Source organism: Antedon bifida, chromosome 2 (genome assembly GCF_963402885.1).
Source record: "Antedon bifida chromosome 2, ecAntBifi1.1, whole genome shotgun sequence".
Taxonomy (NCBI): Eukaryota; Metazoa; Echinodermata; class Crinoidea; order Comatulida; family Antedonidae; genus Antedon; species Antedon bifida.
In genome coordinates this window covers 31,695,121-31,720,383 of record NC_136227.1, presented here as the reverse complement: position 1 = coordinate 31,720,383, position 25,263 = coordinate 31,695,121, and the positions used below count along the sequence as shown (strand labels likewise).

At 34.3% G+C, this 25,263-nt stretch overlaps 3 protein-coding genes across 3 annotated transcripts; 2 read left to right on the top strand and 1 right to left on the bottom strand.

Annotated features, from left to right (window-relative positions):
• Positions 1-320: 320 nt before the first annotated feature.
• LOC144834586 (putative RNA-binding protein EEED8.10) lies at positions 321-8,628 on the bottom strand. The gene is made up of 18 exons (XM_078689438.1): positions 8,316-8,628; positions 7,798-7,898; positions 7,571-7,654; positions 7,246-7,315; positions 6,388-6,610; positions 5,891-5,983; positions 5,458-5,571; positions 4,883-4,980; positions 4,266-4,306; positions 3,813-3,888; positions 3,319-3,486; positions 3,078-3,126; positions 2,702-2,822; positions 2,435-2,540; positions 1,829-1,916; positions 1,307-1,447; positions 895-1,020; positions 321-624 (listed from the first exon to the last, which is right to left on the bottom strand). Exons 1-18 carry the CDS (start codon positions 8,544-8,546, stop codon positions 440-442), a joined length of 2,115 nt encoding a protein of 704 aa, XP_078545564.1. The 5' UTR covers positions 8,547-8,628; the 3' UTR covers positions 321-439.
• Positions 8,629-9,300: 672 nt separating this feature from the next.
• LOC144836226 (inactive peptidyl-prolyl cis-trans isomerase FKBP6-like) lies at positions 9,301-19,740 on the top strand. Its single transcript, XM_078691476.1, has 14 exons — positions 9,301-9,433; positions 10,076-10,178; positions 11,016-11,131; positions 11,546-11,660; positions 12,356-12,445; positions 13,098-13,229; positions 13,471-13,577; positions 14,054-14,113; positions 14,989-15,186; positions 15,582-15,753; positions 15,987-16,083; positions 16,374-16,497; positions 17,166-17,235; positions 18,062-19,740. The coding sequence occupies exons 1-13, from the start codon at positions 9,383-9,385 to the stop codon at positions 17,211-17,213; spliced, it is 1,413 nt and encodes a 470-aa protein (XP_078547602.1). The 5' UTR covers positions 9,301-9,382; the 3' UTR covers positions 17,214-17,235; positions 18,062-19,740.
• Positions 19,741-20,903: 1,163 nt separating this feature from the next.
• LOC144834580 (uncharacterized) lies at positions 20,904-24,891 on the top strand. Its single transcript, XM_078689432.1, has 2 exons — positions 20,904-22,920; positions 24,388-24,891. The coding sequence occupies exons 1-2, from the start codon at positions 21,527-21,529 to the stop codon at positions 24,476-24,478; spliced, it is 1,485 nt and encodes a 494-aa protein (XP_078545558.1). The 5' UTR covers positions 20,904-21,526; the 3' UTR covers positions 24,479-24,891.
• Positions 24,892-25,263: the final 372 nt, after the last annotated feature.

Sequence of the window (25,263 nt, the reverse complement as noted above, 5' to 3'; positions counted from 1 at the left end):
TGGTATGACTGTGTGAAACCGTTTGTTTCATTCATCGATGTAAAGTCCTGGAACCCATAAAATGTGTGAAAGTGTATTAACATTATTTTCTGTTGACAGTTGGAAATAGAAGAAATAGAAAAAATACTAATAATTAATAGTAAAAACATTGTAGTTATCTGTATATAATTCTTTATGTGAAACCATTCATGAATACGTCTGTGTGCGATGTTTCGACTTGTTTCCAACAAGTCTTCATCTGACGTAATATTCATGAATGGTTTAACATGAAAAATTATATACAGATAGTTAATATAAAAAACCAGATGAAAAGATTTTTCGAAGAGTGTAGGTTTAATATAAATTAATTTCCATAACAAATCAACAATGTATATGTAGTATGTTACAAAAATTGTAAAATTTCATCTTGGTTAACTTTTGGAATAATCATTTATTTTTCTTAACTAACATCCCACTCCTCTTGTTCCATAAATGGATCATCTGCTTCCAAGAAATCGTCATGGTAACCATGATTATCATCTTCGTATTCATTATGCCAATCGACTTTTAAATTACCATAGTTATTCGCTCTTAATTCCTCATCGTCATCCACAACATCATCTTCATCATCGGTATAAAATCCTCCTTTAATACAAAAAAATAATTCATAATAAATTTCTTCCAAAATCGATAGGTCATTAGCTTTGTGTATCTATATTTAAAGTACAGTTGTTCTATGTGAAAGATCCGTCTACACTATCAAACTTTATGTGACAAAATGTGATGTGCCAATATATGGACATGATGATGTCATATTACTACCATATCTGGACACATCACTACCATATTTGAGCACATACACTTTTTTTGTAAAACTAGTTTGATAGTGTAGACAAAGCTTAATAAACACCTTACCTAATATTATAGTGTCATCATCTTCTCTTGTGTACTTTTCCAAAAGAGTAAAACTTGTTGATATGTGTATACTGTTGTCATGTTTTGAATTTATTGTTTTCACAAAATTGCCATCGACGCTCGTAGCTACAAGAGATAATTAATTTAAAAACTAATTTTTATGAATGAACAGCAAGGCAATTTCACGCCTCTGGTTATTTATTCTCTGGAAGGGTCTTTTACATCTGTTTCGGCACGTTTGAATCTAACGTCACTGTTTCATTTTCACGACGCTAAACACAGCTATGTGCCAATCATTATGAGCGTAGCCGCATGAAAACGATACATTGACGTTCAATTTGACTTGACGAACCAGAACCATGCCAGAACAAGTGTGAAAGACTCTTTAAACAATGATTCACAAGTACCGTACCTCCTAAATGGAATCTTAAAGGTTGGCCTGTTTTGAGGGCAAAGTCCACTAACACATTGATGGATTCCTCAGTGATATTCACACACCCTGTCACATCAACAAACTCCAAATCCATACAGGCAGATCCTATCGAGGCCAAAGCTGAAATACAGAGCAGTTGATGGTATAAACTAACAAAGTTATTTGTTAAAAATATTGAATACTGAACTACTTCTTTACAAATGCATGTAACATCACAGTATAAATGATTAAATAAGTCACATGCTTATGGACTACACACTTATTTTTCAACTACTGTATTTATGGTAGGCAGCTATTTTTGTACTTCCATTAACATTCAAATTCATTTTACTCTTTACGTTTTTTCAGTTTGTATTAGTTAATTTAAGACCACCTCACACAAAAGCTATGACAGGCAATACTAACAAATACGCATATCTAAGTAAAATATGACTGCACCATCCAATCATAATGCTTAACCACTTAATTATAATGGCGTATTCAAAAGAAACACATTCTTACCATTATCACTGAGTTGATGACAACCTTTCATGCTGAGCTTCCTCAAATTGGTGAGCAAACCTAAAGATTGCAGTCCACCTTCACTCACCTACAAAGAAACAAGACTCCATAATATTGAAAATCTTGCATTGGAGTCTCTGAATTCTCTCCTACCACTTGCATGCATTATGAATACTAGACTTTACAAATGTTAGGTAAGTACTTAAAAATGTATTGTCAAGTAAAGTACTTCTAGATAGATAGATCAAACTTTAAACTATCAAACTTTATGTAACAAAAAAATGTGATGTGCCATATATGGACATGATGATGTTATATCACTACTATATTTAAGCATCACTACCATATTAAGGCACATCCCATTTTTTTTGTCAAACTAGTTTGATAGTGTAGACAGAGCTTAAGGCTTATAAACGTCCTCACAACCCGAGATGAAAAGTTCACCAATTAATATCAAACAATAGGCCTATCCAACTTTTCTGTTCTGAAGAGATCTACCTCCTCAAAATACTCCTCACAAGTAGATCCTTTGCTAGAAATGTTAGGGGCTTGTAAGTGACCAGTTGAATAGGTCTATTGTGTACTGGTCTACTGTATTAAACTTACTTGATTTATGTAACTAATATTGAGTTCTTCAAGGTTCTTGCAGTAAGAAGTGATGGTGTTAATCCCAACATCAGTCACATCTATAGAACCTTCAATAATTAAACATCTATAAATACAAAACACAGGTGGTTAAAAAAAATCTAAGCAAAACATACTGATTTACTACAGTACAAAATAGTATACTCCAGTAGGTCACAATTTTTTGGACAATACATTATTAATTAAAATAGATATCAATTAATATTACTAATTAATATATCTAATTACCTTAATCCTGGATTGCTTCCACAGACACTTCCAAGTGTAGCATCAGTCAGTAGTGAATTATGAAGAATCATTAATTTTTCCAAGCTGGTCAAACCAGAGAAACTCAAACTTGCTTGGCTAACTAAACGTATTTCAAAAAGAAATTAGAAAACAAAAATTGGTTTTTATAATATTTAACTTACAGTACAAAATCATAAAGCACATGGTTTGTAGGCTCACAAACTGTACCAAATTGCTGTTCTATTTTGCTAGCCTGCTGCACTGCATATGCTTTTGTACATGCTTAGATATGCGTTGATGGTTTTGTAATACAAAAATGGTCTTCAGTGAGTATTTATATAATGTTTCAAAAAGTATAAGAGAAAAATGAACTTACTTTTATTGTAGCTTCCTTTCAATGTCAAATGCTTTAGATTTGCTAATCCCTATAAACAAAACGAAAATCTAATATTAATCTAATCTAACACCAACACCTCACTTCACCTTCACTCCTCCACCCTTTCAGCTCCTCCATCCTTTCCGCTCCTCCACCACCTCCGCTCCTCAACCCCTCCTCTCTCCCACCACTCCCTTCTTCCACTACTCTCCTCTACACCTTCCTTACAATGTGTACATACCTTACTTAAACACTTTATTGCAGAACTAGTTATAGAAACACAGCCACTGAGGTCAAGATGTTCTATCCTTGGACACCTTTTAGGAAGATGTGATAAACCTTCATCCGTAACACTTCTACAACCATCTAAAACAAGGTCAGTAAGATTTTCTGACAGCATATAAAAACACTGTAAGAATAAAGATGATGATACATCACTAAGTAGTATTTTTAATAGACAGAAAATTATAAAGAACAAATAGACATAAATGTTCATTCTAACCTAGCGCTATTAGACTACACAAAAATAAGTTCCAAAGATAGGTCATTAGGTCTTTTGTATTTTAATTGCTTGATCAGTTGTTAGTTCCATGTTGATCATGAATGTAAATATTATGTGTAAATTACTCGTGTTTTTCTGACAAGAAAACAATTATCATTGTACTATGTATAAATTATTTAATAAATTGAAATCTGAATCTAATGGTAGTTTTTCCAAGATATAAAATTACATACTTGTCCTGAAATACGATAATTTTCACTAACGTCCACATATTCTAACTCTTTGCAATAATGAAAAAGCCACCACAACCTGAAATTATAAAGAACATTTAATATAACTAGAAATTTAATCATTACCCATTTAATGTAATTACATACTGGAGCAGTGTTATTCAATAAGTTCTACCAACTTAAATTCTCTGACATTGTTTCAAACTTCTCCATTATCTACTAACATTTAATACAACCAAGGCAATCTAACAACAGGACACTGAGCTCGCCTTGCCAAGATAGGAACTTGTAACAGTCCTTTGATCATATGTCTGGCTACGACAAATACCAACAGTACTGTACTATGCGCGGTGTCTGTTGGTCGTTGAACTTATCATGTCGCAGCCACAGATACAGTAAACCCTTTGATCTCTGGAGCTCAGCATCCTGTTGTTAGATTGCCTTGATACAACTTACCCCTTTTCACCAAAATTGTTACACTTTTTTAGACTGATCCACTGAAAAATCAAAAGTACAATACAAACTGTATTTAAGTATAATTTCAGTGTTAAATTATAGTGAAAGAAAGTAGAAAGTAGAAGTATCTGTAGATTGAAAATATCAATTTTTAATATTATTAGCCTTTATAAACCACTTTTTTGCACATGCGGTAAAAGCAAAACAACTGGTGTTACAGGATTTTTTTCCAGAACGTTAATTCTTTAGGTATCATTTATTCTTTTCATTCACTAAAGAAAAACCTGCTTGAAATACCAGTCTAAACTCAATGAAATGTTATTTTAAACTGTTGTATATATTTGTGTTACTTTTTCTTTATTTAAGTTTATTTCATTTTTACACTTTAGGGGGTCGGAGAGTCACTCGATAGTGTTTTGTTTCACTTTTTGACAATCCCGTCTGCCCCCTAAAGTGCTCTGTACCTTGTGACCTGTGGGTTTTTTATTATTTATAAAAATAAGAAATAAATTAAATGAATCATTTAATTTTGTAAACTGTAGATGCAAATGGGTTTAATAAAACTGTAGTGTATAAGACTCTACTGAGTATGTCTATTTACATATAGGATACATTACTTTTAGTTGGCTGCATGATGAGGCTAAAAACTTGAGGGAAGACTTGGTTACTTTTACTGATGATAAATCAAGCTTTACCAACTTTTTACATCGCTGTCCTATGAAAATGAACATTAAATTAAATTCAGGAGTGCTGTGGATATCAGTGGCTTAACACGGAGGCCCAAGGCCCCTGGTTTAGGGACCCCAAGTGGTCCTAAGGCTAGAAGCATTGGACAAGTAAGCAAGCCCCAACCCAGGAGTGCTGTTGGTATTATTATGATTCCACCATCCCACCCCCTCAACCTAAAACTTTCTGTAGTGAGTGGAGTTGTGGCTTGGTGGTTATGATGCTTGGCTACCAATCCAAGGGTCCTGGGTTCAAGTCCTGTCATGATTTTTCTAATGACAAATTACAACTTCCAACATAATAAGACTTTGTTTATGTAGAGCATCTTGTGTATATGTTTGTCTTGTGAATGGGATTGTCACCTTTAAGAAGGATAGTGAATGAATTCACTTATGGTTATCCTTGGCAATTTGCCTGAATATATAAAAACAACAAAACAAAATAACCATTAAAAATTGCAGCCTACCAATGAGTTCAACTGCCCAGTCTGTGAGCAAGTACGGCGATGATGAAACATCTAGTTCCTTTAAATTCCAACATCCTTTTTTCAACAGAATTCTTAATATATTATCGGTCAACACTGTAATTAAAAGATGACAATTTTCACTTCATGGTGAATTTCAGGATGTCATATGGTAAGTAGGTTAAAAACAGAAGAGGCAATGATGCTTTAAATATAATTATTAATATAAAATATGATGATCTGTGCTGGGGAATTGGGGTGAGTAGGATGAGGTGAGTGCCTTGTTTGCCTCATGCTGGCTACGGCCCTGGTTAACAAACCATGCAATGTGTATTACATCCATGTTGCATAGCTATTCAAGTAATTTGTCTACTGTCCCGAAACAATATGATATTGATGCTAGAATACACTGAATTTGTTCAGCATTCATTCTTACTTATATCTAAAAATCCTCCAAACACTCCACGTGTGTCGAGTTTCTCCAACGACTGCCAGCTTTTAAGTGCAACGCTCTGCCATCTTTTACAAACTGAAAGTAAGAAGAAACATTTAATAAGCTGTTGCCAGTACTATTTTGATCAGGAAGAATATATGTATACAGTAGATTGTGGTGATGCTAATGTTCTCTCAGATTAAAGCTTAAACACGATCAGTGGGCTGTTATAAACTGGTAGAAATTTTGGTATTAAAAGTCAGTGCTCTGAAAGTGTATGAGCCAAATCCACCCATAGCTACATTTATCTCTTCACATGAGCCGATCCAGGATGTAGCGATAGCGTTCTCCTCTTTTGACAGCTACATTTTGATATCGATTTCTGACAGACTATTATATTAATTGTTAGCAGTTTCTCGTCTAAAAGATCCTGGATCCGTCCCCTCCCCCCAACCCCACCCCCTCCTTCACAGTAATATTCGTCTTTCAAAAAGAATTACCTCTTTCAATCTGCACTCTTTCCTTTATACCAAGATATGAAAATATGTACAAGAGAACATCATTAGGAATAACATGAATGCCTTCTACGGCATCATCTCTGATACTGGCTGTAGTTCCTTCATCTTTGACACTGGCTGTGACGAGTTCATCTCTGTTACAGGTTTCTACTTCCATTTCATCACAATTATTATCACTGTTGTCATTCTCAGCTTCATCCACAATCTGTGTCAAAACAAAGTTAGTCAATCAATAATAAGTTCAGAATACCAATTTATTATCAAGAGTACAGAGGAATTTTTTCTTAAAGCTCTGTCTACACTATCAAACTAGTTTGACAAAAAAGTGTGATGTGCTCAAATATGGTAGTGATATGCTTAAATATGGCAGTGACATGACAACATCATATCCATATATGGGCACATAGCATTTTTTTGTCACATAAAGTTTGATAGTGTAGACAGAGCTTAAGACATTTCGTAACAGTCAAATAGGAATAAACTAATTCAGGACACATAAAGGATGAGGTGATTGCATTGAAAGCTATTTTGGAAGCATTTTCAGATTTTGATATTTTTTATAATGAATTGTTTTTGTTCTTTCCTAATTATGTATGCGTTTTTGTTCTATGGATATTAATACAGTACCTGAAATGTTTAATTTAAAAATCTTCTACTTTATAAAAAAAACAAATGTAATCATTGGACCTAACATTGTTCCTTTTGTTTGTTTTATCATGGACCTATACATTTATACTTCCATGGTTTTATCGATTGTACATTTATTTAAAATTTAATGGTAATGAGTGAAAGCTCTTAAATTATATCAATTCCAAAAAAGTTTATTTTAAAGTACTAAACCTGTTTTTTGTCGCAACGAATATTTTGAACTTCTCGCCTTTTTCTGTCAGCTGGAAATACTCTCAACAACCTTAAAACAATTAAATCAAATAAAAAATATTAATTTGTCACATAAAATCTGAATCTATTTCGAGCAGGTTTGTTTGCATAAATGGTTAAAAGAAATAACAAATAGATTCTATATTTTTGGTTTCTGGTTTATAAAGAGAAATGAAAATGGGAAGTAATAGTTATGATGATGTAGGGGAACATGCGGAGGATGCGCCCCCTCCGCAAACCTGCTTTTGGATTCGCCTTGTGCTAGTACAGTAGTTAACATAGATACCTATCATCTAAACATAGCTCATCTTCTTTAGCTGTTAAAGCCGTTCGTGCTTCTTCTGCTGTGCTAAAAGTTACAAAGCCAAACCTGAAAAATAAAATATAAATTATTAAAATCTTTAAAAAATTAATCATTTCTGAGAAGCATACGCATGAAAGTGTGGAGATAACATATCATTGGGTTGTCTTTTCAAGAACATAAGACAAATTTTTTTTATTCGGCATATTTACCCCTTTGATCTGCGATGATATTTAATGTGATCTTTAACGATAAACACTTTCGTAACATTTCCAAATGATGTAAAGAAATCCCACAATTCCCTTTGTGTTACCTGAAATGGAGAAAATATCTGTATTTCTATCTTTGATTCCCACTTGATTGGATTATTAAAATGCAGTAGGCATACATGTATCCATTCTGCCAGTGTTTTAAAATACCAGAACTTATTAACATATCAACACATATCTAAAGCTCTGTCTACACTAAACTTTACATGACAAAAAAATCTAATGTTCCCATATAGTAACACGATGACATCATATCACTACCATATATGGGTATATCACACTTTTGTAAAGTAAATTGTTTCCATAGCTGTTGTCTGGTCTAGTGGTCGAAGATAGGACTTTGACTCTAAACATCTAGGTTCAATTCCCAGGTAAGGGAGATTGTTTTCCTCTTTTTTTATTTTCCATGCACATCTATGCAATACTGTAATAATGACAAATTTGATGAACCGAAGCATTACCCTGTAGCTTATGTTGCCAACAAATATGGTGCAGTTATGTTCATCTTGAAAGGAGGGAGCACTAACTTCTGATTTTTCATTTTTATCACTGCTACTATTTTGACTTTTAACTGTTTTATTTAATGTTTGTCCACCATTTTTGTCACAATAGTAGATCTGATCAACATCGGTTCCTTCGTCACTGTCTGTATGTGGCAACAAGGGCTTTGAATAATTAAGTGCGTTTCCCATTATTTATTTCTCTATTTTTTTTAGAATGTTATATAGTAAGTAGGCCTAGTTTAGGCCTAGCCTAGTAGTAGAAACATTTCAAACAATCTGCAAGAAAAAATAATTTACTTTATTATCAATAAAAATTGTATATAAAATAGCCACAAATACAAAGGTCTACATCAAATATCAAATAATAAGTAGGGTCGAACCGACCTGCTATTCGCACCATGTCCATGGTGGACGTTGCTTTCGCGTTTCCTAAATATATTTCATGCAAGGTTCTTGGCCTAGCTAGGCCTAGGCCTGGCTAGTCGAACACCTGACTAAACTAAACGTTTGGGCTTTTTATTGTTATCTATATCTAATATAATTCTCTAAACAGGCTTTCTGTGGTCGAAAATTAATTAAACATGCCTAATGTGGAGCAAAAAAACTACTAGTCCTAGGCTCGCTCCGTATTTTGTACTCACACTCAATAAATCAAAACACGGCACCACGTGTTTTCTCGTGTTTTTAAACAACGTCACAAATGTGTGTAACGCGTTTATAGCCTGATAAATAAAATATTAATCTTGATGATTTCATTTTTCGAATCTATTAAATTCAAAGGCTACATATAGGCCTAATTAATATGATCTATAAATTGATCTGCAATTTTTATAAGTTTCATTTTTACATGGCCAGACCTAGGCTAATGTGTTTTCTTCTGTAAAAACGCGTTTGTCATTATATCAGAGCAGCATGGAGTAGTAACAGAGCAAGAAATCTGAGATATCATTTGAGTTGAGGCGCGCGAGCATATGATATCTGGGATCGCAAATCCTATCTAACAAATTTCATAAAATATAGTAAAAATGGATGATCCAGAAAATTTAGATTTTGCCGAAATGACAATAAAGGATGATGTAAGGCTTATACATTGTCAAAATAACCATTTATTTTATTTTAGTTAGGCCTACTGTACATTGTAAAATTAGCTAGGCCTAGCTACTACTTTTTCACTTGTTTTGTTGTTGTTGGTGGCGCAGTAGGGGCCGGTCATGGGCCCGGTACGCGCATTCGCACCGGTATCACCAGGTAGGCCTAGGGGCCCGGTATCGCCTGGTAGGGTTTTTGAGATAAAATGATGTTTAGTAGTAAATTAACTTATATTTTTCTTTTCCAGAAACAAGTTAGAATATTGTCAAACTTTTCATTTGTCAACGTGACAACAAAACATAACTTTAATATTTAATATTAGTTATTACTTATTTAATATCACAGACAGGGGGCGGTCATCAGTTTCGGAAAAAACAAAATCAATTTTTTGACAGTTTTTTATATTAAAAAATGTATAAAACGTACAATTAAATTGATTAAATATTCCAATAAACATTAAATATTATGTTAGCATGTTTTTTTCAGGATTTAATATCTGACGTTTTTTTATATTACATAAAAATAAACCATGCAAAACTTATTTTCTGGACCATAACATAGTTGTTGCTACTCAATGCTGTTACAAACTTCTCAGTAATCATTTCCTGTTTGCTTTTCTAATTTTTCAGAAATTGCATATTCCACTGAAAGAATGTGTTGACTTAGAGGAACTAAGGAGAACTGACGGTAAAGGATGTGAGTTTGAAATTGATGAGGATCAGTTACCACAGAGTAAGTAAACTAAAAATATGGCAGGCCTCCTAACTCTTCCAATAATGGATAAAGAGATAAAAAGTCTTCCGATGTTTTTAGTCATCTCCCGATAAAATGCAAATTCCTCATATTTTGGATAAACCAGGGAGATGTAAAATATCTTCCTGGATAAACAAAAAAATATCCCAAAATTTCTAATTTCTCTTATTCTATTAATAAAAAATATGCTAAATATCGGTCTGCAAGATGTTTGTAATAAATTCATGTATTGTTTAATAAGTGAAATAATGAGTTGACATCACATTTTCTGCCTTTGGCATGTCTGACATACCCATGTTTACTATTTTAAGTACCAATACACTGTACCTTTAAATATGCGATACTATAGAGCCCTCTATAATTAGTCTCAAAATAATAATAATAATAATAATAACTGGTACTTGATATAGCGCATTATGCTGAAAGCCTCAATGCGCTTTACAAAGACAGAAAATTTAGAAAAATTACAAATTAAAAAGGTGGGTTTTGAGGAGAGATTTGAAGACACTGGTGGAAGTAGCCTGTCGGATTTCAATAGGCAACGCATTCCATAGAGAAACGGATGCCGAAGAAAATGAATGATATTATAGCACCCTCTATAGTTTGGACATGTTTTTGTAAAACCTCCCGATGTTTTATTTTTTCAAGTTGGGAAGTCTGCCTGCATATGTCCACTTATGTGAGATTATCATACAGTTCATCCTCCTCGGTACAGGAGTCCCTTTGTAAAGATGGCTTACATTTCTGTGTGCTATAGAAGTAGCAGATGTTCTTATGTTTTTTTCACTTGGGAAAACTTTTTTTTATAATTGTCAGGCAATCAAGGACAGAACAATTTTTTTGACAATGAAGATTTGTTCAAGAATTTGACTCGTACCAGCTTAATGAGAGCTGAGGATGACGAAAATGAAACATCAGGAGATGAGGACCTGGTAAGTATATCCTCTGGTATAATCCCACCCACTATACCCAGGGAAACCCTGGTTCAGGAAAATAATTATTAGAAAGCATTTCTTGTAAAAATTCATCTGAACTGGCTGGAGAGAGGCCTAAATCCAAACCAAAAGTCAATAATGTTACTATACCTGGGGATATGCCTGTTTGTGAAATCAGACATGAAGGGGTGGGATTAAACCCGACGTTGGATTATACCCAAGGATATACAGGATTAGATAATCTTTTATATTGTCTTTGGTTAAAATAATATTTTAAATTCAAATCAAATGACATTTCATCTACCTATTGTCTTTAAGATGATAGACAGATACTCTTTCATTATCATGCCTTTAGATTGAGATTTGAGAGAGTAGAACAAATATTTATACTACGTTTCATTTTTTCTTCAGCCTTTTGAAAAACTTGCTCTTAAAATGGAAGACATTTCTGGTGACGGTGGAGTTAGGAAGAAAATTATTAGACATGGATCAGGAGAGGTTGTGTCCACAAATAACTCTGTTAAGGGTTAGTCACAATTTTGGTTTATTAAATTTGAGTTTAGATGTTATTATGATTGAAAGAAGTGAAAGAGTGTTATATTTAGTTTAATTTTTTAACAGATGTTAACATGAACATGTGATGTGCACAAATATGGTAGTGATACGCTTAAATATGGTAATGATATGATATCATAATGTATGTCCATATTTGGGCACATCACTTTTTTTTTCACAAAGCTTGATAGTGTAGACAGAGCTTTATACTGTACAGTATACCGTAACTCCTTATTAAGGGGACATATTTGGGACCCTTCATAGTGGTGCCCTTTGAATAGTGGTTGGTTGTAGTTTTAAAACATATATTGCACCTTGTTTGTTTCAAAGGTAAGCAGGCCTTGTCTTTTAAGGCGAGTGAGTGCGATCACTCACCTAACACACTCCTGAACTTGCGCTTAAATTTGGTAAACTTCTACACATGAAAATACAAACAGCACACCTACAGCACCCCTGAATGTATTGAGAAGTGCAATTTGTAGCACACCTATGATTTTCAAAAGACAAGGCCTGGGTAAGTGTCCCTGTAATAAAGGTGTCCCCTGAATAAGGGTTAGTTGTAGTGTTAAAACATATATTGCACTTGTTCATTCCTCAAATTTCCTGAATACAAGTTCTACTTTATTTTATTTCTATGTCTTTTAAATTATTATTTTTCTATTACAGTTCATTACAATGGCTTTTTAGAATACTCTGATGAACCATATGACTCCAGCCGTCTGCGTAACAGACCACAACACTTCAGGCTAGGGAATGGTAAGTCCTTTTAAATGTGTTATCAACATCCACACACCTTCACATCTAAACTATTAATATAATAGATACAATAACTAGTCAATTAGTAAGTTATCATCTACGTACAGAATAACAACAACTGTAACACTTTTCTTTCTCTCTTAACGTTTTTCGTCTTCCAACATTACGCTTTCCACAATTTGTTTCCATTTTTGTCTGTTTATGGCAGGATGGTTTGTTAATGTGTTAGTGTCTACATGTCCTTGTAAGTCTTTCTTTATTTGATTCATCCAGTTATTTCTTGGTCTTCCTACCGGTCGTTTTACTTTCTTGTTTCCTTCATTGTTTGTTTGATTGGGGTATCATCTGTAACTGTAACACACCATGACAGATTGTGATACATGTACTTAGTGAAATAGTCGCACATTGATTTATACAGTCAACTCTCCCAATACTGGACACCTTTGTGTCTGGTTTTCTGGAATGTCTGGTATTGAGAATGTGTTTCTAATGGTAAAAATGAATTTGCTACCTTTTGGACCTGAATAAAAGTCTGGGTTTTGGGAGATTTTTCAGAGAGTCCGGTATTGGGAGAGTTGAATGACTATTGTATGAGCTTTTTAAAAATGAGTAATATATGTATGTTGAGTATTTGTTAAATTTATATTCCCAGGCGAGGTGATTCCAGGAATGGACGTGGCCGTGTCCACCATGAGGAAAGGAGAATTATCTCAATTTCTTGTGAGCCCCGAATATGCATTTGGCGAAAAAGGCGTCCCACCAAGAATACCACAAGAAGCAACAAGTTAGTATAATGCGTATTCATTGACAAAACAATTAATATTAGTAGTCCATATATGTAGTTGGGCCAGGCTCTATTTGAGTAGGCCAGTACCTGTGTGCGTTGAGCCTCATTTTTTGGTTTTTATTTTTTTCTTTATATTTGCATTTCAACCATGGTTCCTGTCTAAACAACTTAAATCGTTGTGTATACTTATTTTATAGTAAATTGATTTAATTTTTATTGATATTTGATTTATTTTCAGTTTTGTTTGAAATTGAGTTGATACATTTCTCCGAAGATTTTGATGATCATCTTGATAAAGAAGCAACTTTTAAAGAAGTTCTTTCACTTGTCAATTGTATTAGACAAGTATGTTGTCAGTATATTTACAAGCATTGCTATTTAGAGATCAAAGCTGATAGAAACCCACTAACAGACCAATTTAACCGATAGTTGCTGGAGGCTTCAATGTTTCCGATTGATTTTCTGATCTTGATTCTGATGTCTGAGATTGTATTTAATACTGCCCTTAATAGTTTGATGTTATCAGATTTTAAAGCCCCTGTAAATAATAAAGGCGCGTCCCCTTACTTCGGTTTGAGTTTTTTTTTGCCCTGGTTGGAATTCCCTTTTTCGTACTAGTTTATGTACAGCGCTTATAGGTCTCACAACATTAGGCGCTATATAAATCCAGGATATTATTATTATTATAAATGTTTATGAATTTGGGAGAATATAGATCTAAAAGATTCATCGAGACCAAAGCAGACAGAACACCACTAAACAAAAAAACCAGTACATAACAAAGAATAATATTATCAATTATCCATATTTGTTTTTTATAGAACGGCAATTATTTGTTCAAGGCCAAAATATTTCCTAAAGCATTCTCCAGATACCAGAAGGTGAGTCTACAAGTAAAAAAGGCAACATTGATCATTTCCAACTCACTGTCACAAATTTAGATCGATACTTGCAAAAACTAATAGGTCAGTTTCTTCTTTCTACCCAACAGCAATCCATGCAATTAATGACACATGTTTTTGTTAAGTTTGTACTTCCCGGAAACCTTGAAATACCGGGGTTTAGTTTTTTAGCAACCCCCAAACCAGTTCTAGAAATACCGGGATGGTGTCCGGTGGGGCTTAGTTTTTTAGCAACCCCCAAACCAGTTCTAGAAATACCGAGATGGTGTCCGCCGGAGGATAGTCTCACCATGTAGTTTAAGTTCTATTTATTTTTTATTAGCCGAAAACCGTTCAAATTCGTTTCAATGTAAATGTTTTTTATATGTTTACAATAAACAATAAATTTACTTGTATATGAAATGGAGTTTTAACAACATTGACAAATTGATAGAGAAAGCCACAATTCTTTAAGTACCACAGCATTGCAGTAAAGACATACAGTTGAATTGTCTGGTGCTGCATTGTTACTAGATCATTTTCATTTTAACCTCATTTACTATATATTACTTTATTTAAGGACCACATATGTATTGTGCTCATATAGGTCAATGGTCTTTCCTGTTTTTCTATTGCCAAAAATTCAATGCAAATGCCTTTCTATATATATATTTTGTATATTTTTTTATATTATATGCCTAGGATAAGTGAATTCATTCACTATCTTTAAAGGTGGCAAACCTGTTCACAGGACAAATATATACTGTACACAAAATGCTCTTCATGTCCATTTTGTACATTGTGTTAATACTCGAGGGGTGGTGGGGGGACAGCATTTTTCAAATAGTTGACTGTAATTTTTTATTTGTTTTTAGGCTCATAGACTTCTTGAAGATGTTCACTTACAAAATGACGATGAGGAGAAAGAGATGAAAGCTGTGATGCTCAAAGTGTGTCTAAACATGTCGCTATGCTCCTTCAAGATGGGAAATCCTCCAAGAACTGTCACATTTGCCAATAAAGCTATTGCCATCGACAACAAAAATGCAAAAGCCCACTTTCGCAAAGGACAGGTAGTAAACTACTGTTTGATTTGTCTAATAATTGGAGGAGAGATGTTGCCTCCTAATTATGCCCTGAAATTGTTCCTACATGTTCACAACCCTGAATTCGGAAATCAATACTTTAGCACTGAAAGTGTATTCTTTCTTCCTTTCGTTTATAAGTTATAAAACATAATATATCAAGGGTAGGGTTAAACAATAGTCAGAACTAATCAAGTTCAGAAGAACTTCAACCTGTTAGTGGCGGTCTATTGTTGTGAACTGAATAAAATAAAAATTAAAAATAAAAAGAATAAATAGTTAATCAGTAAGACAGAATAAATATATTTTTTCTTGACCTTGTATAAAATGTTTAAAAAATCTTTATTAATGTGAAAATTTGTTTATTAACTATTCCACAAAAGGCATTAATAACTTTGGGTGATTTCAAGCGTGCACGAGTCAGTTTGAAGACTGCACAGAGGCTAGCACCGAATGATGCTTCTGTCATCAGAGAGCTGCATAAGTTGGAGAAGGCATCTGAAAGGTTTAAGTGTCTTGAAAAAGATATGTGTGAAAGAATGTTCAGACCAAAAGGTGAGAAAGAAATATTGATTTTCAATTATAAAAAGACAATGCTGTACCACAATTTCCAATAAATAACTTTAAAGAAAGAACTGTTGAGTTTCTTGACATTTCAATCAATATACCTGTCGTCCTCAGGGTGAGATTAAACTTTGCTATTCATTTGGAAAGACACCTACAATTAGTAATCATATCATCAACTGTCTATATCCTGAAACGATTTTAAATCATTTTTTTATTTACAGATTCAAAAGAAGCACCGAAAAAAAGCACTGCTAGAGAGGAACCCAAAGAATTCAAGATTTCTAACGATTTTGAAGAGCAGATAATGAAAGGTTTGACGTGAGTAAATTGTACATAGATAATTATTTGCCTACCTCAGTTTCAATATGTGGGGAATCATGTTAAAATTATTCTACTGCAGTAAATGCAGTAACCAAATTTTCTCACTCCAATTATTGCATTATTTTAGTTGTTTGATTGTAGAAGATTATGATATAAATTTTTAGATTTTTTAAAAATATTTAGACAATTTTAATAGTTTTATACAGTATAGCATAGTTTTTTTACCATTCAATGTTTTACCATTCTTTATGTTTTTGTTTTACGAATGGACTGTTCATAATTTTCAGTGAATTTAAAGCCGAGGAGTCTACTCAAAAAGTGTTTCCGTGTTCAACATTAAACAAGAACGAAAAGGAATTCATCGTAAAAAATGCGGAGAGTTTAGGGTATCGTGCTAGAGTAGCTGAAGAGGTACTATAATTGTTATTACTTTTCCAAGCCTTGCTTTTTTCCTGATGTGCCCTTTTCAAACTAAAGACCAGCAGCAAAAGTGCTGGCAAATATGCCTAGCTAGCCTGGCTGATGTTGGACTTTTTGGAACCTGGCCTGGCTGTGATATTTCTTTTCGAACAAAAGTTTGGGACCCCTCATGAAACGTCACAAATATACAATCCACTAATGCAAATGCTTTCCATCAATCCGTCTGTGTAGTCAAACAGATTAGACTATGGCCTTTGTATGTCGATGTATTGGGTTCAAATCCCATGATCAACTTCTTTTTACTTTATAGTGAGAGAGATTATTTAGAGGGTTAGGTTAAGTTATATTTATTATTAGTTTGGTTATCTTTCACATAAGGAGTCCCCAACTTATGAAAAGAAAAAAAATATCACGGCCTGGCTTGCTGTCATACTCGTTAATGTACACAACTGTAAAAATGATGATGTTATAAAATGTAGATTATAGTTATTGTACATTAACTACAGACATGCATACAATGTATATAATGTGTGTCATTATTAACATTGCCAAGCACCTTTGCTTGAGATACTAATCATATTTTATGTTGGTAATCATTTTGATAAATTATTTATTTATAGTATTTTTAAAACAACTTTAAAAAATCAATTGTTTTTTAGACCACTGGCTATGAAGTAATTAAAGTCAATAAACCTCTAGATGAATGATACAAATATACTAGATCAAAAGGTAACATATCAATTGTATATAATTAGCGTATAAATTGTGAGTTAAAATTCATTATGGCCACCATGTGTTTATATAGATATTAGAAAGGTCATAGGTTATATTTGTTGTAGGCATATGTGGCCAGGGATTACCAATAGTAGATTATTCACTGTCCTATCAATTTTGTGAACCAGTTCACCGGGGTAACCCCTAATTGCCTCGAATGATGAACTGAGTTTGTTAAAGTGCACTTTGGTTATAACTGTACACTGGACCCACGGTTTATAGTCCTTATCCGAGAAGACTTGTTCGACCACCAGAACTAGGAGCGAGTCGGTCTCGACCCCTTGCCGATATTGTTGGTTCTTTAGGTAGGGTAAACGGCGCTCCTGCCTTAAACGGTGCTCCTGCCATAAACGGTCGGCCATTTGACTCACTGGTTGGGAAACATTCGGGATATTTAAAACGAGCGAGTGTTAGAGATTGAGAACAACGAAGAAGGGAGCCATAATTACGTAGCTATAACATCGGCAAGGGTTCGAGGCTCACTCGCTCCATGGTTCTGGTGGTAGAACGAGTCTTCTTGGATAAGGACTATAAACCTTAGGTCCAGTGTACACATCTAGCTCATGTGCACTTCAAAGAACCTAGTACATCTTTCAAGACGAGTAGGGGGTTACCCCGGTGTACTAGTACATCACAGCCACTGATCTTAACTGGGCCCTCTGGGAGACCATTCTTTGACTGAAGAGTTCAACCAGTATAGATAGATAATATAATAATAGGGAGTACAACCCCTCTAAAACTGTACTTATACTATATTATTTTTTCATTTATTTTTATATAGACTATCATCTGTGTTTTGAAGACTAAATGTAATCAAAGTAAGAGTAATTTGTTTTGTGTTACCACACAGTTTATCAAATGGTACCTGTTAATATATGGTTTTCAGTTAAAACATTCCAGAACAAGGCCGAGTATGGTGATGGTTTTGACTGTAATAAGGGTATGTTCAAATCCATGGAGTTATGCTTTCATATCGCAAGCAATGTCATATCATAATTAGCGTCGTAACATCAAAGTGTTCAGATTTGCTTAACTAATGCTTTTGTTTGAAACTGAATTGTCACCGATTTGGGCAAACATCTGGTATGCAGCGGTAAATTTGATTAGTTAGACGTCAAAATCATTGATGCATGACTTTCATATCATAAACGTCGTCCACTAATCTTGTACCTTGAGTTGTCGTAACGAACGAATATTATCGTAAGAGGTAGCTTACACTAATCTTTTCCTACATGAAAAGCATATTTGGCAGTATTTTTTTATGACAAATTGCTGGAAAAAACATTTAAGTACACGCTTTAAAAATTATCTGGCACAGATCATAAATGAGGTTAGTTTTTCACTAGCCCACTGGACATTGTACAGAAGGTGATGTGTCTGCGTCTGGAGTAGTTTTTGCTGAACATTATACTCCGAGGCTAACAGTACATGAAGCTGTGTAAATACTACTTGCAATGCTGTAAATAAAAAACACTTTTTTGTCAAACACAGAAGCTGCGAAATTACAAAAGGAAAATCAGGAAAAAAAATGGCTTACAAAAAATGTATATAAAAAGAGAAAAATAATAATGCACTTTGTTGCGAAAAACTGCTGTAGCACACTATTTACTGTGTAATACCCGATTTAAATGATTTACTAGTTCTCTTAAAAAGTATATTTCAAAGTACTGATTGTCTTTATCTCGAGATGGTTTTCAGAGACCTGAGTACATTTTTACGTCGTTTACGCCAGCCTATATTTCCACATTTTTGCACTTCGGGTACAATCTGAGTTACACCATTCCAGATCAACTATGCACATTTGTTGGCAGTTTAAAAGGGATATGGTAACAATGGGTAGGTAAAGTTTTTTTTAAGGCACTAAAATTCGTGATCACATCAGTCTAAAGCTCTGTCTACACTATCAAACTAGTTTTGACATAAAAGTGTGATGTGCCCAAATATGGTAGTGATATGCTCAAATATGGTAGTGATATGACCAAATATGGTTTTTAATATGACATCATCATGTCCTCCATATATGGCCACATCATATTTTTTTGTCACATAAAGTTTGATAGTGTTTAAAACCAAAGACTGATTCAGATACATGTGTAACAAAGAGTAGTTTTTAATTAATAGTAATCTTTAATATGGTAATCCATACTAGCATTATAAACAACTCATTTATCATATCAGTATTATTATTATTGTCTTTTGTATCAGAGCAAGTTTTTTTCTATAAACAAAAAAAGTAAAATTGTTTGTTTTTATATTATGTCACCTATTTGCAAACTTTAGTTCTTCTTTTTTTCTTTATTTCTTTATTCCATTCATCATACACATTCATAAACATACATTAATAAGCATAGTACAAAGAGAAAACAAAAAGAATGAAAATCTCGGAAGCATAGCTTATACAAGTAGAAACAATATATAGGTATATATAAATGGAAATTTGAAAAAGGGGCATAGACAAATAATTTAACTTAAGGAAAATGCAAACAATCTTTTTTTTTAGCATAACAAAAAAGATAGTTTTCACAGAAAATAAATATTATAAACGTTTAATATAACTTTACTTACAATAAATAGTTAAGCAATGTTCAGTAATTAATTGAATGTACACTAAATAACTTTTTTTAACTTCGGATGGATGTCGATAATAAAATTGTGCGTAATTAGGATTTTGGTAGACGAGTGATTAGGACACTTGACTATCGTACAGAAAGTAATTCCTGATAATTCCACTCAGTTACAATTTTTATTATTATTATTATTATATTTTTTGCAAATTAGTACCTGGTTGAAAAATAATAAGGAGGATAAGGTGGTGTGGGAAGGAATTGCTATACCCTATCACATAATGGCGAGACTGAATGAATACAGTGCAGGATTCGCCTTTAGTTTGTAATCAATAAAAAATGCGAGATTTTGATGACGTAAAAGGAGTATGGATCGAGGCAAGACTCGTCTCGTCACAGAACAAAAACGAGAAAATCACACTGTAAAAGTATAAGGTCATATTTGTTCGTTTTTTATGGTACGCTTCACGCTTCCCCGAGTATGACTGGGTCGGCCGTAGAATCGTTACAAGTGTACTAATTATCACTTTTGTTATAAATGTGTCCGGATTCTAACCTTTAAAATATCGCTTTTGATGCGCGGCGACCCACCATACAGTTTAACACAACAGTGTGTACTGTATAGAGTGTTATATATTTCAGTTGATGGAGTGTAATAGTAGTATAGGCCTACTAAAATATGAAATGATCAAACTTGTTACTGTTATTACTGAATAATTATCGCACACACAAAAAAGTATTGTTCGTCGAATGTATAGCCTGATAAAATTGAGAGAGATTCGAACCTAAACAATTTTGTCTTAGGTCGAGCACCCTTTCAATTAACCACACAAACCTATTCGTCACCTATGAGCGAATTTGATGATTACTTAGTGTAGGCTTAACATATTAATGACAAGTTGAGTTTTAATTGGATTCCTACCCCCATTCAAACTCCCCATAACCCACGGTCTCCCCCTCCCCCACAGTCACCCCTTCCCCACGGTCACCCCCTCCCCACGGTCACCCCCTCCCCACGGTCACCCCCTCCCCACCCTCTTCCTATGTGTAAATTAAAATTAATACTGTTAAGGAATCTCATAATGTAAAACAAAAGTGAAATAAATTGTGAAATTGTATTCATTGTTACTGTAGTCCATTTCGGTGTACTTTCCATTTATTTTTAAATATTGTGTAACCCAGTGGCAGACAGACGTAAATACTTGGTTTTGTAATCTAAACGGTTAGACCTTCTTTACCGGTAGCGTGTGTCATGAAATTTATTGTGTTTACTTGTTTTTTCAAGAAACTTAATTCGGTTGAGATGTTCGTCAATAAAATGATTATGAAGCGGAAAGAAGGTGAATTAGCATAACAAAACCCTGCTTTCAATAGTGGGTGATTACCTTTCTCGACACTATTGCCGTTATTTTGTTATTTCAGCGAGAATATTAGGTCTATGTGTAGTTATTTCATGTCATACACTCGTTAGCTACCAATTGGTGTTTAGTTGTTTATTAAAGACGAGTACATTCAGTGTGTTTTAGTCAATAATTCTGTGTTCTGTTGTAGCGTATTTGTACACCGTGTTCGATTGAGTTAAGCCGCTGGTTATTATTCAATTTGGAATATAGGCGCTAAGAGCTAGGCCTAGGACAACCGTTCAGTAATAACGCATATTCTAGTCTTGGTTCGTTTTTAAAATGCCTTTTCTACGGAGACTAAGTCGGACTAAAAGTGGCGAATCTCAGGACCAAGAAGAACAACCAGATAAGTCTAAAGAAAAGGTAAAAAGGAGAAGTTACAGTGGATCATTGCCAGTATCAAAGGAAGTTGAGAAACAGCCCGGGAAGGAGCGTAAAGCGTCTGTGAAAGATAAGAAGAAATCGAAATCTGAACCTGCTGACAAATACCCTCTCTTCTATGTGCATTACTTAGGACGTGTGCCAACGAAACTAGAGTACGGCCATGAAGCGATTGAAGGCCCGGTTGATCAGTTATGCCAACTCCGAGAAAAAGAAAAACTGCAAAAACTTGTTCTGACATTCAATATGGATGGACTATTCTTCCGCGAGATTACAGGACCTTTTAATCGAATTAAAAAGGATGGTATGTTCATATACATTCCATTACATATGGTAACGTATGGTGTAGGCTCTGTAGCCCACCCTAATGTGTTCGCGTGTGTCACTAGAACAGCTTTCGACAAAGCGAGCAGTACGGCAGAAATGTATATCGTTCATGCCTTTCTTTGTGATAAGCCAACAGTAGCACAAAAAATGACATACTGGCAGCTACAAGCATACATAGAGGCGTATGAAACGCTGAAGAGAAGGAAAGAATTGAGATTACAGAGAAAACTTAGTAGGAATAGTCTGAAAGCAGACAGTACGTCCATCAAAACGTCGACCACAACGGTATCGGGATCTTCGCGGGAAGGAAGTGTCGGAAGTCGGGACAGTGGCAGACGAAAGTTACATGGATCTACCTTTGTTAATCCAAATATTCCAAAAGAGGATAAGTTGGATAACAGCAAGCCTTCAAGTAAAAAGAAAACGAGTGGAAATGAGTCTCCGATATATGCGCAGGTTAAAAAGACATCAAACTCGGTGGCAGATGATGAACGAACAGGTGAATTTACGCAGTCGGACACTGAACGAAAAAGTGCAACATCAATTGGAAGCCGGACGTCAACAGATTCTGCACTTGGAGATGAAATTACAAGTGAACAGGCCAATGACACATCAAATGTCACAAAGGAAAGCGACTCATCTATAAAAACTACAACCTCGGCTGCGTCGTCAGTACCGGTCAATTCTACGACCTCTGATACATCTTCCACATTAGGCGCTACTGCAACCTCTATCCCATCTTCCGTACCCACCAACGATACGAGCGATGAAGGAGGGAAAAGTAACCCGTTTTTCATTGATGATAATTTTGATACAATCAGTGTTGTTACCATGCCGATTGATTCAGAGTCGGTTCCAAGAGACGAAGCTTTTGAAAAAAGAATCTCCGAACTAAACAGACTAATGCAGGTAGATGCCGAAGATCTGAAAGCTAAATTGATCAAGGACAATCCAACTCTTGTTAGGTAAATATTCTTTTGACCATTACAGACATACGCGTCATTGTACGTGTTAGATATTTTATTTATTATCGCATTACCACCACCACCATCATCATCTTTCATTATCATCATTCATCGTCATTCATCATCATCATCATTCATCATCATTCATCATCATTATCAACATTCATTATCATCATTATCATCATCGTCAGCATCATTATTATTATCATCATCAGCATCATTATTATCATCATCAGCATCATTATTATCATCATCATCAGCATCATTATAATCATCATCATCGTCAGCATCATTATTATCATCAGCATCATTATTATCATCATCATTATAATCATCATCATCAGCATCATTATTATCATCATCAGCATAATTATTATCATCATCATCATCAGCATCATCATCATTATTATAATTATCATCATTATTATCATCAGCATCATTATTATCATTATCATCATCATCATTATAATTATCATCATCATTATTATCATCAGCATCATTATAAGCATCATTATCAGCATCATCATCATCATCATAAATCTGCTTGTATCAGCCACAGTACAGTAGTATGATAATCCTAATAATTCTTTTTCATAGCATATCACATAACATTTCAACCCATGTATAGGCCTACTATCATACTAGACTATACTTGCATAATTTCGTATAACAGACACCACCCAATTTACCTATGGCATTGACGTCATAATATGCCTGAAAGCCCTTTGGAATTCTACTTTTCATTTACTTGAAACTAATATTGGGTGGAGTAATGGAATTCGGCATTCAAAATGTTCCCGGTCTGTTCTTTGTGTTTTTTTTGGTTCAGTGAAAATAAATAAAATCGAATACGCTTGGAAAATTTTTAGTGGAAACCAGACGAACCCATCTTGAAATTGGGGTTTGTTTCACTTAAGTTTGGTTCCCACTAGAACGTAACGCAACGGAAAGTGATTTGACCAATCACAAGCTATAGATTATTTGAACAGTCGCGTGTGATTGGTCAACTCGCTTGCGTTGCGTCCTAGTGAGAACCATGCTTTACAGTAGTCACGCAGCCCAATGTTGTCTCTTCTCAATCACACATCCCAATTCAATTTATCGAAACCAATTTGACCATAGTATAACAATCTATATAATCGACCTACTTTAATAATAATATCCTGGATTTATATAGCGCCTAATGTTGTGAAACCTCTAAGCGCTGTACATAAACTAATAGTAATACGATAAAAGGGATTCCAACCGTGCCAAAAAAAAAACCCCAAGCCGAAGTAAGGGGATACGCCTTCGTCGCTAACCAGGGCACCAGTTGTGTCTCGGTCATCCCGGACTCCGGCACCTCCTGCCCTACGTAAACTAGATCTAAAACCATCTAGGTGGCATGGTAAAGGAGAAAAAGGGGGAAGAATATGCTTTATATAGTATTATTTGTAATATTTATTCTTATTATAACGTTTTTTTAAGGCGTCTTTATTATGGCACAATCGACCGACATGGAGTGTTTCATCGGCAAGGTCTCAACATCGGAGCAGACGCGGACACTAGCTTCGCATAAACGCTAATTTAGACGAGCCGTAACGGTCATCGATATATAGAATCTGTTATTCCTTATGCCATTTACACACAACGCAGAGCAGATAGGCGGTTTACGCTCCGTTACCGCTCGTATGTGTAAATTGGCCTTTACAGAAGACAGTATTTGGGTTGAAGGCATCAGCTACGCATAACACAGAAGACAGTAGTTTGGTTTGAAGACAATCTTCCTTGACCGTAAAACGGATAATGTCACTGAAGAAATAATCATTGATGAAACCACCGAATGCTGTTATTTTTATTTATGTATAGGAGAGGAGGCGGATGTGACATATTTATTATTTTTATAAATTTAGAGGATACAGATAACTGGACGAGTGATGACACGAACAGTTGCAATATCTGGTCAAACGATTTTGTTTTTGATATACACAGGTTTTAAAAGGTCTTATGCACTATGGTGTACCGTAACCTGTTATTGAAATACGAATGTTGAAGAAAAAAAATGTGCATTATATCAAAAGCAATATCAATCGATCATAATCGATATCGATTTACCAAGTGAATCGATATTGATTATGATCGATTGATATTGCTTTTGATATACTGCACTTTTTTTTATCTTTTGTGGTTCACCACCACCTTTATTCATTCAATGTTCCATTACATAATTTCTAAACATTTTCTACCTTTTTTCATTATTTTCTGTTTTTCCTCATTGATATCATAATTGTAACCTTTAGTATCATACCATTAATACAAAGTATTTAATTCTTAACATTCTTTTTTTGTTAAACCCTCTATTTA